We start from the raw sequence: 15,145 nt of genomic DNA on the forward strand, positions 1-15,145 counted from the left end.
AGACATACGCCTTATAGAGTTTTTTTTTTTTAAATTAATTGTTCAATCTATTCATGCCCATCATAAGACAAAACATATACAAAACAAAATAAACAAAAAAGTTGCATAAATAAATCACCTTCTTTTATGTTTACTTTGAAATATTTATGCAGTTCACGACAATTATAAAACAGACCGGATGTTAATACCCGTAACAGATGGAATGATGGCTATGTTGTGATTATATCTAAATAGGCCTTATACTTCCATATTCTGCAACTAAAATACCGTAGGTTACTCATATAAAAGGTCATTGTGCTCACTGGATCCTTTGCTGAATTACTGAGCCTCTGCCCTTTTAATCTTAACTATAATATCTAAAATGATTAAAAGGGCCGCTTTTGAATCAATTGTATCCGCTCAGTTCGCTAAAATTAAATTTTCTTTCACCTTATTATTTAGGTCATGATCGTTCGACACAGCTGTAGCCCCTATTTAGAGATGCGTGGACGCGTCTAACCATCATACAATAAAGATATGATTGGTTTTCAAAAGTGAAGAAAAAAACAAGAATGCACCAAGTATAGAATAGGCCTACTATCTTTTAGATCAGAGGTGGGTATAAAAATCGGTCGGAGGGCCAAAGTGAACTTCTGATTTAACACCGAGGGCCGCACCCAAACTTTGCTGTTCCAGTGAGCTTCCAAAAGTCTCCAATCACTGCTTTTACATCACCTTTATTCTCAGTTTTAATGTTATTTTTTACATATTGGTGTCGGGCCGTAAAAAAACAAGGTGTTTTCTAGCCAATTTTGATACGGACCGCAAACATAGGGTTTTTAATTCATTGTCGCTGACCGGAAAAAATCGCTGACGGGTCGCACTTCACTCACTTTTGTCGTAGATAAATTAAATTTTTAGGAGCAAACTTAAAATTTAAATCAACCAATATTTTAGATTTAGAGGCTGGGCAAGAAACGGTCATGATGAAATATAGGTCATACACACCGGGCATAACAGGGATAACCGTCTAATTGTATAGTATTGACGCTGGTGTAGATAAGAAAGGGGAAAAGGATTACAGAACTAATTCATACCCAAAGTATAATATAGTAAGGCTGTATATATTTGTATATGCATAACGAAAATATTTAGTTTATTTATGTAACACAGGTAAACCTATTATTGTCCTATCGCTACAATCACATAGCGCCCTCTACAAAATATATAAAAATAGTAACAGCCGCTGACTTGGAGAAGTTTCTCATTGATTAGTATATACATTAAACCAGAATTTATGAATATTTGTTAACATTTGAGATGTTTATTCCACCATGAATACCATGCATGCTTGATACTTAAATTTAATTAAAATAAAACCCTGAATATAACATAAAATACAATATGAAGAACATAGTCATTTCACAAGTTGCCAGATATTGTGAAACACAAAATAAAATTCACAGGGTACAATTTACTATACATTACTTTTTGAAATACTAAGTGAATACAGTTGATTTTGGAATACAGTTTGGTGGATTGTAATTTTAACTTGCTAAATTCGGTCTTAAGAATTACTAATACATTACTAGCTTATTTATGACATCCTGTATGAGATTATCAGGTTTAAAAAAAAATAATATTAGGCCTATATCTCTTGCAATGATTTGCTTTTAGTAGGTCTTTACCGAATAATTTATAAGATTTTTTAAATTACTTAGCCAATTCTTGGTTCATTAAAGCCAGAAAGACCACTGGACAGTAGAAGTATCTTCATGGACAGGTCTACCAGTGATAAAGTTATACCAAGTTAAAGAGCACAACGAAACAGGGGCCGATCCAGCTTTTTGTAAAACGTTGGGGCGTCTTGTTAGAATGTGTTTGTATCATATTATATTTTTTTGTTTATACTGGGTTGTATCCTGTTCAGTAGATACCTACGATTCACCCACAGGGCCCAGTTATGTATGTGGGGTTTTTTTTTTCTCATTATGAGACTTAGTTAAGACCAACGGAAGAAAGATAGACGATGTAAATTATAAGAGGCCTTATGTGGAAAAGAAGAGAAGAGCGGAGGACAGATGCCAGTGGAGGAGTTGGCAGTCAATGACCTGTCAGACGGCAGAACACTAAAGAAGAAAACATTTTAGTTATTATAATTATGTCTCATAATGAGTGGAGTTATTTCAGTCATTAGATGATAATAATAATAATGATGATAATGATAATAATAATAATAATAATAATAATAATAATAATAATAATAATAATAATAATAATAATAATAATAATAATAATAATAATAATGACGATGATGACGACGACGACGCATGATGATGGATGATGAAGATGATGATGATGATGATGATGATGATGTCTGAGGAGGAGGAAGAGGATGATGATGATATTCAGTTGATATGATGATGATGATAAAATGTCAGGTAAACGATGATGCGATGACCATGGAGATAGTAATGATGTTGACAGGCGGTTGCATGGTTTTGATGATTAAGACATTAATGCAGATTAAAGTAAAGCGAGTCCAACTTAGAACGAATGGGCCGTAAAGGGCCCGGTCGGAGTACAGGGGCAAACTCTCTGACCGGAGATTATTTTATTTTACTTCTTCATAAGTGAGTTATCTTTAAAATTTTCGATCTACAACATTACATGCCTAGATTCGCTAAGTGAAATCTAATTTAATACAAAAACCATATTCACAATATGCCATAATAATGCTACAACGTTAAGAATAACATTTAATTTAGTTTAAAACCATCTTCCAGTGACTTAATATCTGTATATCTAATTCTCACTATTACCTATACTAAGTGTAGTTAAACGTTTAAATAGAGTGTACTTCCGATATTATCATATGTACAAATTCTAACACCTGACAGCACGCACATCAATCACATCATGAAAAGTGGCTCTATTCCTTACGACAATAATTATTCAGTTAAATCCTTCCTGGTGATTTATAAAGGCCACGTTTAATATACAGCAAAGTACAAATTGTTCAATTTACGTGAAGTAATAGAATATCTTTAACTTTATCTTTGCGGTTTTAAATCTCCACCTGATTGAGGAGACGTGAAATACCCTCTGACAGACAATCACGAACTTCCAAAATCAACTTCCCCTGAAAGGCTTGCTAAGTCCTTCATTAGGCCTAAAGACATTTAGCAATGATTTTCGATCGTCCGCTAATAAATTGACAAGAGTTAAATCAAACAACTTTTAAATTGCTTTAGGAAAGTTGAATATCTTCAGATTGATCACGTATACTGGATCAGATACAGGTGGTTGCTGCCTAAATATCTTCTAGGCAGAAAAAAATCACAATGGAAACACATGTTTATAAAGCATTTATGCAAAATAATAACTTATGCCTAAAGTAAACATTTTGTGTAAAGACTTACGGTAGGCCTATATAAAATATATAAAACTAGCAAAGTGTGAATTTCAAAAATATTTTACTGACTGATTATTCTGGTGTTTTTGATCTGAATGTTTAAACAGGGAATATTGAATTCATTAAAATACACACATCATCTCGAGGCTTAAGCCCCCTATTGCAGCCAGGGTCGGTAATTTTTAAGTGAAGTTATTCCCCTCGAATACACTGCAGTTATGGTGTGTTATCTTGGAGCTTTTAGCAATGTGTTAAGCCATGAAAACTGTAATACTGAAGTTTGACAACACGACACATAGGCCCTACTACAGTTTGACAACACGACACATTAACGCATGTTTGTGGGACATGTGCGTATTCCTGGCCCTATTCTGATCACTCCAGAAGGGTTCATTACTACGCTCCGTATATCAATTTGTTTAAGTAGGCCTATAGCTTCCTCGATGATACAACATTTTTAATATTTGAATTAGGTCTGTGTCATTTAATTTTTTTTTAAATAAAGAGAATTTTCAAAATTAACTTTCACGTATATAATGTTGTTAACGATCATAGGAAGTTAAAAAATAAATATCCCAGTATAGCAATTAGGGTGACTCATATGTTGTTTTATCTTTCTTCGAATTCCTAACGTACTTTTACTTTATTGTTTACGGTTCGTTGAGAATCTAAATCCTGGCTAAGAACTGTGGCATCAATAGTTTTATAGGCGGACATTCCCGTAATAAAACATGATTAAGTTTCATATTATTTCCAATTTACATGGTTTTTTTTTTTAAAGTGTTATAGTTAAGAGAATACTTAACTACTTCATTTGGTACATTAATTGGCAGAACAATTCGAATGAAATTCGAATATGTTCTTAATATTCAGTCTTATATTCTTGCTTTTCAACAAGTCGTTGCGGTGAGCATCTAGTGAAAGGAATGTAAATCGATCCATGAAGAACACAGCATGATATGGTACCCCTTCAGGATCGCACATATCTGCTCATACAGTAATTGCTGGGAAGAATCAATGCGTTTACTGTACAGAGACAATCCAACTTGACATTCGACACTAACCGCAAGAACACTGCTTGAAACTATTACATGGCTGTACTAGTAGTCACGTTTGACCGCAAGAGGGCATGATTTACGACAAGTTTTCAACTGAGTTGCAAAACCAGACGATGTTTTGCGGAAGGGATCTCAACAGATGTGATTACAAAGTCATCGGCAATGTTTGGTGTTGTACATAGGCCTACAGTAATTCATTTGACATGATAGATGTGTTTATTTTTTCTAGAATAAACTTCTAAGCATTTGTGCACTACTCAAGCAAAACCAAACCGATAAGACTGATACTTTCTGAGTCAGCTGTTAATTTTTGTTGAAACATGGACTACAGTAATTACGTCACTCTATACAGAATCGAGAATACATAAACATAATCTTGATTGGTCGGATATAAAAACGTTCGTCCAGTGGAACATTATATTGGATGCCGTTAACTTTCATCACAGGTAACATCTTTGAAGTTTAAAACCAGTGTATAAACAAGCACTGAATCATTACTCTCAACATAGGATATTCGAAATAACTGTCAAAATGTCGAGATTCGGAGACTTTCAATACAGCAGCCAATCAGACTTTTCCGGAATACCATTCGAACATACGTTTGAAATAAATACGCTACCACCATTTATACGGTCGCATATTACGACTCCAAATGTCCCAATTAATAATTCTACAAGTGAGCGAGTTTTGGACATGGAACATTCATACTTCTTTAATCCGAGCGAACCTACGGATTATTACAGTGATTACGACCTATTAAGCGATTGCTACACGATATTTGTTCCGAAACATACCCTGGTCAGTATCTTACTCGCTATATCGTACTTCCTCATTGTCATCATCTGTGGATTTGGTAACGGTCTTCTTATTTTTATTATTCTTTCTCAACGGCGTCTACGAACGATTACAAATTTATTGATTGTTAATTTAGCTTTGTCGGACATGGTGGTTGCGGTGTTAAGTGCACCCTTGTCCGGTTACTATTACTTGATAGATAACTGGGTATTCGGCGATGTCCTCTGTCCAATCGTAAACACTGTTAAGAACGTATCGCTTTATGTGTCCGTTACAACGCTTCTTGTAATCGCAATCGACAGGTAAGTTTAACGTTCTTATCTTGATGAATTTAAAGTGAAATAGGCAATTTAACTAATATGCAAATATCTTTATTGCGATTAGATTTTTGAGATCGAATTACAAAGCTTTGTCTTTAGGGTCTACGAAAGTAGGGTTAGCGTGGTTCCGACCATAGTAACCACAAAAAGACGACCGCGCGGTGTCTGCCTTTACAGCTGAATACTGAACAGGAGACTGTTCAAATTTAAAATGTGTCACTAACTCTCACAAAAGAAATTATAATAATATAATAATATATAATAATATAATATATATATATAATAATAATATATATATATAATATATATTATATATATATAATTATATTATAATTCCATTAATCAAAACTTAAAGCTACTGTAAGCTTCCCTTGTTGCTACTGAATGCATGCGTAGGCCTTACAACCGCCACAAATTCGTTTATAAATATTTTATTGAAAAAAATTAATTAATGTCAAGCTGATTTGTAGAGAAGCGAGAATATCATATTCAAATTCATATTTTTCAAAATTTATTGTTCATGTAACGATAACGACTGTTTTCATATACCGGTACTCACTTTAAAATATTCATTCTGAACTGTGGAAGATAGCAAACAATTTAACTGTTTAACTAATAAAAGAAATTCCAATTTACAAATCTAAATATAAAATACTAAATATAACATATATATATTGTAAAGGACAACTTGACAAATAGACAAACATCAAAGGAAAGAACGGATCAAAATACTGTAACACCGATAAAAGAACACAATACCAATGTGATTTATTGTGCAGTTTGTCTCTACGTTTACATTACTTCTCACTTGAGTGACCTGTGAGACAATCTGAACATGTAAGATTAACAAACACAACGTATAGTCAACAGCCAAAATCTTAAAAATTGTAATCACGTTATAAACTATTTCATGACGTTTTTTATACAAAAGATGTTATATTCTAGAGAATGTCAAACAGGATTTTTATATCACATTTTATCACTGAAATTTCAAAGCGATTAACTGTAGTCGTCAAAAAATTATTTGGAAACAAATAAACTAAAGTAACATAATTTAAATCTGTAGGCCTGTTAGTATACATTTTAGCTATCTATGATACCCAGGACCGCCGAGAGCGCCTCTGGGCCCGAGGCAGGATAGCTGACAGGGCCAACATAGCAGGGTCCACTGATAGGGATTTGGGGGAAAGGCCCAGTTATAATACACTTTAATTGCATAAAACATGAACCTATGCATAAACGACAGACCCTAGACCATCGGAGCGATGCGTAAGTGGAGGCCACAACAACGATTAATATTAAGATACGCTAACAGCAATTTACTCTTCTCGACACGCCATAATACCACTGATTTCCTATTAGGAACGGTTCAATATGCACGTACGTTGAACTAAATCACTGGTGACACTATACGAAAAATTACACTTTTAAAGGCCTATCTAAATTTTGAAATTTACAATCCTTTACTTGGCAACGCCAAGACACTGTTCGCGTAGTACACCAAGAGCTGTTTATTCCTGATGATGACATAATTAATGTCGAAATATTGAATCCCAACACGATGGCGTGTATTTCAATACTTGGAGTATGTATTATACTTTCTTATAAGAGCTGTTTTCGTTTTTTTAAGGCGACTACGACGACGCAGCACACGTACGAGGCCTACAGAGGGGTTAGTCGACCGTGGTTTTATTACCAGAGAACAATGTTGCCTTGTTTTATATTTGAAAAAGGAAATGTGAAAAAAAAAACTTTAGTCAAATACTGTATACAAAATAAAAAGTTTTCAGAAAACACTGAGTGATGTTTCGCTTTTGGCTAGGCAGGATCTAGGCCTAGAGAGGCTAGGCCTAGCCTAGCCTAGGTGTCAAAAGAGTCGTTAACCGGGGGCCGGTGTCAGGCCTGCTCAGGCAATATTGCCAAATGCAACGATGATGTACAAATATATAACAATTTTAAACAGAGGTATTTATATAGCAAGGCTTGATCCACGATATCAAGGGCGGACGCCCAAGCTAGCGGCACCAGATAATGTGTTTTCTCCTACCCGAAATCCACCCTGACAAGGCTAGCCTAGTCTAAGCCTATATAACAAGGCCCTTTTTTCACTATCCCCTATTTACCTAATTGTATTCCTCATTTATTGCATGTGTATAAATAGGCCTTCATAAAACATTTAATTACTCACTTGTTTTAATAATTAATTAATTCATTATTAAACGAACAATGCTCGATCGCGGATGCGATGAAAATTGCAACCCCAACAAAAAAGTTACCAGCAGTTTGCCAAACAATCCGGTGATCTGATTGGTCAATATTAGAGTAGTCGCCACTACGCCAAAAAAAAAAAAAATTAAAAAAATTGGGGTAGTCGCGGATGTCACAACGCCGATTTAGCCAGTAAGGTTTGTGAGCATGCGCATATGTCTGTTACGCTCTACTAGTTCGTAGTAGACTGGCTGCGTAGTCAAAACAAAAAATGCCTTTATCATTATTACCAGCACATATACATGTCTGTTACAGTTTTATTGTTGTGTTTAATATACAATGGACCTTTCCGCTAAGCTCCGCCCCTTGGATATTGTTGCTAAGGTCCCACAAGACGGCATTGTTAAAACATACGCGAACACGTGCGTTTTTGGACAACACGGGTGTTTGTAAGAGGTGCGCGTATTCCTAGCGCTGTTCTGATTAGTCAGTTGTTAAGTTTGATTGACACTCCGGAAAGGTCTATCGTATACTACACTCAAAGCCACTTCGTGCCAGCTTTTGCCTACACGTAATGAACTTGATACGCGACTAATCCGAAGTGATTTGAACAAAATTCTGGCGTATGTAAATCTCGCATAGTCCTTTTTCTATACGACTCGGATGGCCTAGTTTAAGTGCCTTTTAAATAGACGATCTACTATAAAGTCGCTAGATTAACAACGATCATGCTTGTGAAGTTACCGTTTTGAGTCCAATGCACTATGATAATTAATTTAGCATGCAAGTGATCAAATTACTTTCTCATTATGTTAATTCAAGTAAATTTATATGCAGTTATTACATTCAACCAGGGGATTTCTGATTAAAAAATTACAGTAAGTTATTAAAATTCTGCACATAGTTTTTTGTTTACGTATTGTGTTGGTATGTTTGGCAAACAGTGGACGTGGGCGTAAGTGTATAATTTTATTTGATTTTAATATCATTAGGAAATTGACGTAATAATAATAGGCGTAATAATAATAATAATATTGACAATGATGATAATAATGATAATAACAATATTAATAACAATAATATGTTATATTTATATAACGCTTAATGCCAACAAGGCAATAGTAATAATAATAATAATAATAATAAAGGCCTATATAATATATGACATATAACATATATATATAATTATATATTATCATATTATTATTATTATATATTACATTATTATATATTATATATTATTAATAATAATATTCATAATAATAATCATAATTTATAATAATAATAATAATAATAATTCCCCTTAAGTCGGACTTAGCGCATATTATTACTGATGATGGTGATGGTGATGATGATGATGATCATGATCATGACGATGATGATTTTGATGATAATGACATTGTTGTCTCAATTCTATTGGTAGGCCTATCATAATAATATACTGTATAAGAGAATTATATATTGCTGTAGTGGAAAGGAGACTCCGATAGTTCAAAATAAAAAAAATACGTTGCATGAATATTCCGATTTGCACAAATTGACCATGGAATTATGATTTAGTGGTCTTTAACCGAAATGATGTCCCTAGCGGCGTGTCATACTTAGACAAGCTAATGTAGTCTTGATCCCAACGATGTATCATACAATTAGGTATAATCGACTTTTGCCACTTTGATGTCCGTTGCATTAAACTGTCGAATACACATCCAAATTCTTAATCATTTTGGGCGTCCACTTGACATAATGGAATGGCATATATTGAGTGTAAACATTGCAGTAATATAATTACTGTTCTCGCCCATTCACCTCAACCATCTACAATTCAATTAAAACAAATATTTTGAATCTAAATAAATTCTATTTTTTGGGATTAATGATAATGCATGGATTTATCATCCCACCTTGGATGGATTAACAATAAATTACTTAAATATATAATGTTTACGAATATCAGTGTAACAAGGGCAAATTAAAGTAAAATGGTACTCATCTTCCAACTAAATTTAATGTACAATGTTTGCATAATCTATATTTTTTATCAATTTTTGACCATCTACCAGTTTCAATTTCTAATTCAAGGACTCCTAAACGCAACTTAGTGAGAATACGTCTATAATTAAAATTTTGTATATGCATTAGGTATAGTTCGATTGTAAAATTATATTTAAATGTCACATAATACTTAAGTCTGGAAAATAAATGAATTTGTTCATGAAAATTTTGACGTTCAGTATCAGTTAGACGAGTAGTTATTTCAGATATAAAAGCAACATTGTTCTCAACATATTGTTCATACCAATTTATACCAAAACCAATTGAACATAATTTCTCCTTAAGAAAGTATAACCAAGATTTATCGTTCGACTGTAATCTTCTTAACTGGAATCTATAACTGTAAATACAACTTTTATTATCTGCATTAATTAAACGTAACCAATAACGTAAAGCATTTCTAATACCAGCAACAGAAAGTGAAAATCTCTCGCATTCACCCATAACTGCCATAGTTGGAGCTGTGCTGCCTATTCCTAAAATAAATCTGAAAAACCTAGAGTGAAATTTTTCAATAATTGGTATGTCATTGATTCCCCAGATCTCACTGCTATACATTAATATTGGTACTATTTTTACATCAAAAATTTTGTTCCACAAATGTATTGGTAAGTTGCCAAATCGGTTATAAATTAATCGTTTTAAAGTAAAAAGAGCTTTGTTTGCTTTTGTACAGTTATAACTAATTGCATTTGTCCAAGATAATTGTAAGATTTAACTACTTGTAATAAAACATCTTTATAATACCATTTTTCTATTTTTTAAAATTTTCCCCCATTTTTAAAAACGACAACATTACTTTTTTCAATATTAACAGTAAGACCCCATTTATCACAATAGACAGCCAATTTGTTTAAAGAAGATTGCAAACCAAAAACAGTGTCATTCATAAATCGTGTAGGGCTGCGCCGTATGACGCTGTCTGAGTCCGCCTTAAGACCCACACAGTGATATCATTAACAATCCTTAAATTTCGAGTATGATTTCCAATTAATTAATTAATTAATATGCGCGTTCGCTGAATGGTTGCTTAGACCAATGTGAGAGGCAAATTTGAATTCTAATTTCGATGGAGGATGTAGCTGCAGTGTCAGCAGTCTCTTGACGTTCATTCCAAATAATAATAATTTTAATTACCGTATTTAGGCCTATTCGAATAAACGCCCCGGGGCGTAGTTTAGTTGAGAAGGTTTTTTGAGGGGGCGTACAGGGAATATGAACAGGTACGTAAATAGATGAATTAAATATATAGATATGTGAATAAGGGCAGCTGATGGACGAAGGCACGGACGAATTCTAATTTCGGTGGAGGATGTAGCTGCAGTGTTAGCAGCCTCTTGACGTTCATTCCAAATAATAATAATTTTAATTACCGTATTTAGGCCTATTCGAATAAATGCCCCGGGGCGTAGTTTAGTTGAGAAGGATTTTTGAGGGGACGTTTATTGGAGAGAGACGTTTACCTTTTTTTTTGGTGTAAAATAGATACGTAGGCGCACCTATAACTCAAATAATTACCGTCAAAATGTGTCATTGCGTGATTATAAATACTAGAAATATGTCATTCTAGTGGAGTAGAAAATTAACAGAATGGGTTGAGAATGGTGTTGCTTACATTAGATTTGTTTACAGTCATTCAGGGGTAGGGGCGCATATTCAAGGGAAACAAAATAAATGACCGGGGCGTTTATTAGACCTGCGTTTATTCAAACCGGGGCGATTATTTGCATAAATATGGAATGTTTTTTTAATAACCCTAAACTCTGGTAATTTCAAAGAAGTAACTGCATAATTAGATTATAATACCTGGTTAATCGATAATAAAGATGATAATAATTATGATAGTACTTTGCCTATAAAATGATAACATATGGCGATGCTAGAATCACTGTAGGCCTAATTATAATATCTTTATTAAAGTTAAATGCTCAACATAACGAAAACCTAACGCCCCTCATGAACACCTTTTCAGTGTTATTTTTGACTGCATGTATTCGTATAATGTCCCTGCCTGTGGCTAATATTCGTGTGATAGCTATAGGCTGCCAGGATTGTCCTAGGATCTAGGCCTATCATTGTCAGTGATGGAAGTATCTGATTCAGGGGGAACAATTTAGATGGTATTGGATTCTGCGGAACCCAGTGGCGATGACCCAGTAGCACGGGGTCAACTGACACTATGCTTTAGTATTCAAAGGACGTAACAAATGAAAACAAATTTCGTCTGATGATATGTAACCTAATTATTAAATAACAATTGGGGTCAATATCCGTCGTTTGTTAATCTATCCATTATGATTTTAATTCACTTAAATATCTGTACATAACAGTTTACAAGTCGACAGCATATATATCTGTCTTATTTACAGTATAACTTAATGATAGTGAATAAGGGGGAAGTTTTTGAAATCGAGACATTTTTGCATTTAATCGGAGATGGGATGATTGACGGTTTTTACGAAGGGACAACCATTGTTCTGACAGGTGGAAGAAAAACAATGTTGTACAGTAAAAGATAGATTTGACAATTTTGTAAACAATTTAAGAAGAAAGTACTTTTATTTTTCAAAAAGAGTGATGTTATATTGTGAAAAAAAACAAAAACAAAAAAACAAAAAAAACAAACAAACAAACAAACATGAACGTAAGATGGAATTGATGTTTTTATTATTAAAACACAATCCTGACTCAGGACGCGCGCTGGGATGGGAATGGGAACATAATATTAACCACCAAGCTACGGGTAACTACATTGATGCATGTATTGTATGTACTATGTTTGTCCATTTTGTTCAGCTTTGCTCTCAATAATGTCGTTCTCATTGCTACGAAATAGCGTAGTGACAGACCTGACTTCAAACAAACCTGCCACGTTAGGGCTAAATACGTCATTTGTTGACGCATTCAAATGTCTACTTGCACCAAAGGCAAGATTTATCTTTATGCTGAAATTTTAACCCGTTAGAATCTATTTTGTTAGAATCTATTTCGAGAGAATATTGTTGGCCTACATATAGCGAAACTTTGTAAGAATTATTTGACGATGTTGTTGATTATGTCTGTTTTGATTGGTACCTCTTAAGAGTCATACAAATGTTATTAATTAAAATTACATTCTCTCTTTACTACTAACTTATCAAATTAGTCACATCCAACTCTCTTTTCTTAGCCTGTCATTTTTAAAATTCGGTTTTGACAAGAAAGTTGTCAATTACATTTGAAGATGAACTGAAATTCATTCAACAACTTAATCTCACACAATAGTGACGTCACTACTAATTTAATGGAAACCTTATTGGATTTTGGATTCCTACGGGAATAACAATTGTATAGGAAATAAATGCAAGATATTGAAAATCTATGACTAGTTTGTGTATAATGTGACTATGTTTGCTAAGATATAGCTATAATAGACCCTTCATAATTTATGGAATTACAGATTGAGTGTAAGTTGAAACGACGAATCGATGCTGACACCAGATGCTAGATTCTTGTGTTTTAGGCGCTTGGAGTCGATCACGTTAAGTTGACTTGGCCTACATGAAGCCTTGTTTCCATTGAATCGCTACACAGTTTTGTTATATCAATCAATTAATTAATCAATCAATCAACTAACCAAAGTTTCATAAGCAAGTTCATTAAAAAAGATACAATGAATAAAAACAAATTGATCAAAAACCATTAACTTATTCATTAACGCGTGGGTCGCAGCAAACATCCGATACATTTGTGTATATGATACTGACACATTAGCAAATCCGTTGATGGACGACTTATGTACCTAATTATATTACTATTACACGTTTTGTGTTTCTATTGGCAAATGCAATAATGATTAGGACGATTGTTTGTGTTAAGTATGAAACCATTATCACAGTAGCTGCACTCTCTTTAGCAGTACTGTTTTATAACTGATCTTTCATTTCGAGTATAATCTGAGAAAACTAATGTACTTGGTATTATCAACTTGACCACTGGCGTCGTCAGATGAGAATTGTTACATTTTATACACTTTACATTTTTTTAAAAATTTATTTGTTTGTTTTATTGTTTAGGATTTATATAGCGCACATATCCAGACAATTGCTAATTGGATACAGAATCAATCATACTCAATGCGCAGCCTGCTCCGCTTCCTGGGAGGTTTTGGTAGCTATGCGTGTGATCAGCACTACGCTACAAATTTCAATCCGGTTCATTCACCTCCCTTCTAGGTGAAGAGAAAAATGCCCAAGGACACAAGCAGTGTGACGAGAATCGGTCTCGAACCCCGACCTTCCGATTGAAAGCCCAACGTCGTACACGTTGCGCCACACACTTCTCCCATTTTAATTCCCAGAAGAATTTCGAGCAGAATCCGTATACCAATTATCCCATCGAGGCAGTGTTGCTCCCCATAAGTATGCGCAGATACTCAAAGGCAGGGTTGTAAAATTCCGTTCTGTGTTTCGCACGTCATAGGCCCATACCCAGATTTTCCTTTGGATGTGCCTCTATTATTCAGGGTTATTAATGATAAAGAATTGATACAGGGCGTACACTTAGTAGAAGTAGAAAACAATTGAAAGTAATTAAGAATATTATAAATATGTTGGAAATGACAACGTACGAGTACTAAAGTAAATTTAAAGAAATCTGTTAAAGTGTTAGTAGTTCTGATGAATGATGCGTATGAGAAAGTGTGGCCAGAAAAACAAAACAATTACAAAAAAGACTCATTATCATCCATGTTTTTGTTTTTGTTATCCACATTATAGAGGAATAATTTTAAATGCAGTTTTCCACTTGGTGAATTTATTTGCACTACGCGAAAATTGTCGCAATGACCAAAAATCGCGTGAGCGCTTCTTCGTCTTTCTTTCCTTCACTACATGGGCGCGATAGGTTCTTTTCCCGAGCACTGGTTGGCTGGGTATTATTTCAAGAAGTTAAAAACTGTACGTTCTCTAACTCTAAAGTTAGAAGAAGCGAACCACCATAAGCGAAAAAGCGAACAATCTGGTGAACAACTCGCGCATCAAAATTAGACTGCGCATACGTACGGTCAAATGCTTTTGCTTCGCACGAATAAATTCGTCTGGAGCTTGTTTTCCACTAGGCGAATTTATTCGCGCGAATCGAAAGCATCGGTACGCTTCCTGAGCCCTGGTTTTTTGCGCATTTTCCGCTTCGCAAAAACTCAGATAGAAAAGTGAATGCGCATGCGCAGGAACCTACGTGTTTGACTCGCGCGAATAAATTCGCCTAGGCGAATGTATTCGGAGAATCGAGAGTTTTTACACATACGCATGCACAATTAAGAAAATTGTGCGTATAGG

The 15,145-nt window shown here is 34.2% G+C and overlaps 1 protein-coding gene across 1 annotated transcript in view; it reads left to right on the plus strand.

Annotated features, from left to right (window-relative positions):
* The first annotated feature begins 4,544 nt into the window (after positions 1-4,544).
* LOC117124557 (prokineticin receptor 2-like) overlaps positions 4,545-15,145 on the plus strand; it is a 28,835-nt gene continuing 18,234 nt past the window's right edge. The window contains exon 1 of the mRNA XM_033270868.1: positions 4,545-5,549. Within this exon, the coding sequence (XP_033126759.1) occupies positions 4,984-5,549 (566 nt within the window). The 5' untranslated portion in view covers positions 4,545-4,983. The remainder of the gene's footprint in view (positions 5,550-15,145) is intronic.

This window comes from Anneissia japonica, unplaced genomic scaffold (genome assembly GCF_011630105.1).
Source record: "Anneissia japonica isolate Jap-2015-1 unplaced genomic scaffold, ASM1163010v1 scaffold288250_len396842_cov205, whole genome shotgun sequence".
NCBI lineage: Eukaryota > Metazoa > Echinodermata > Crinoidea > Comatulida > Comatulidae > Anneissia > Anneissia japonica.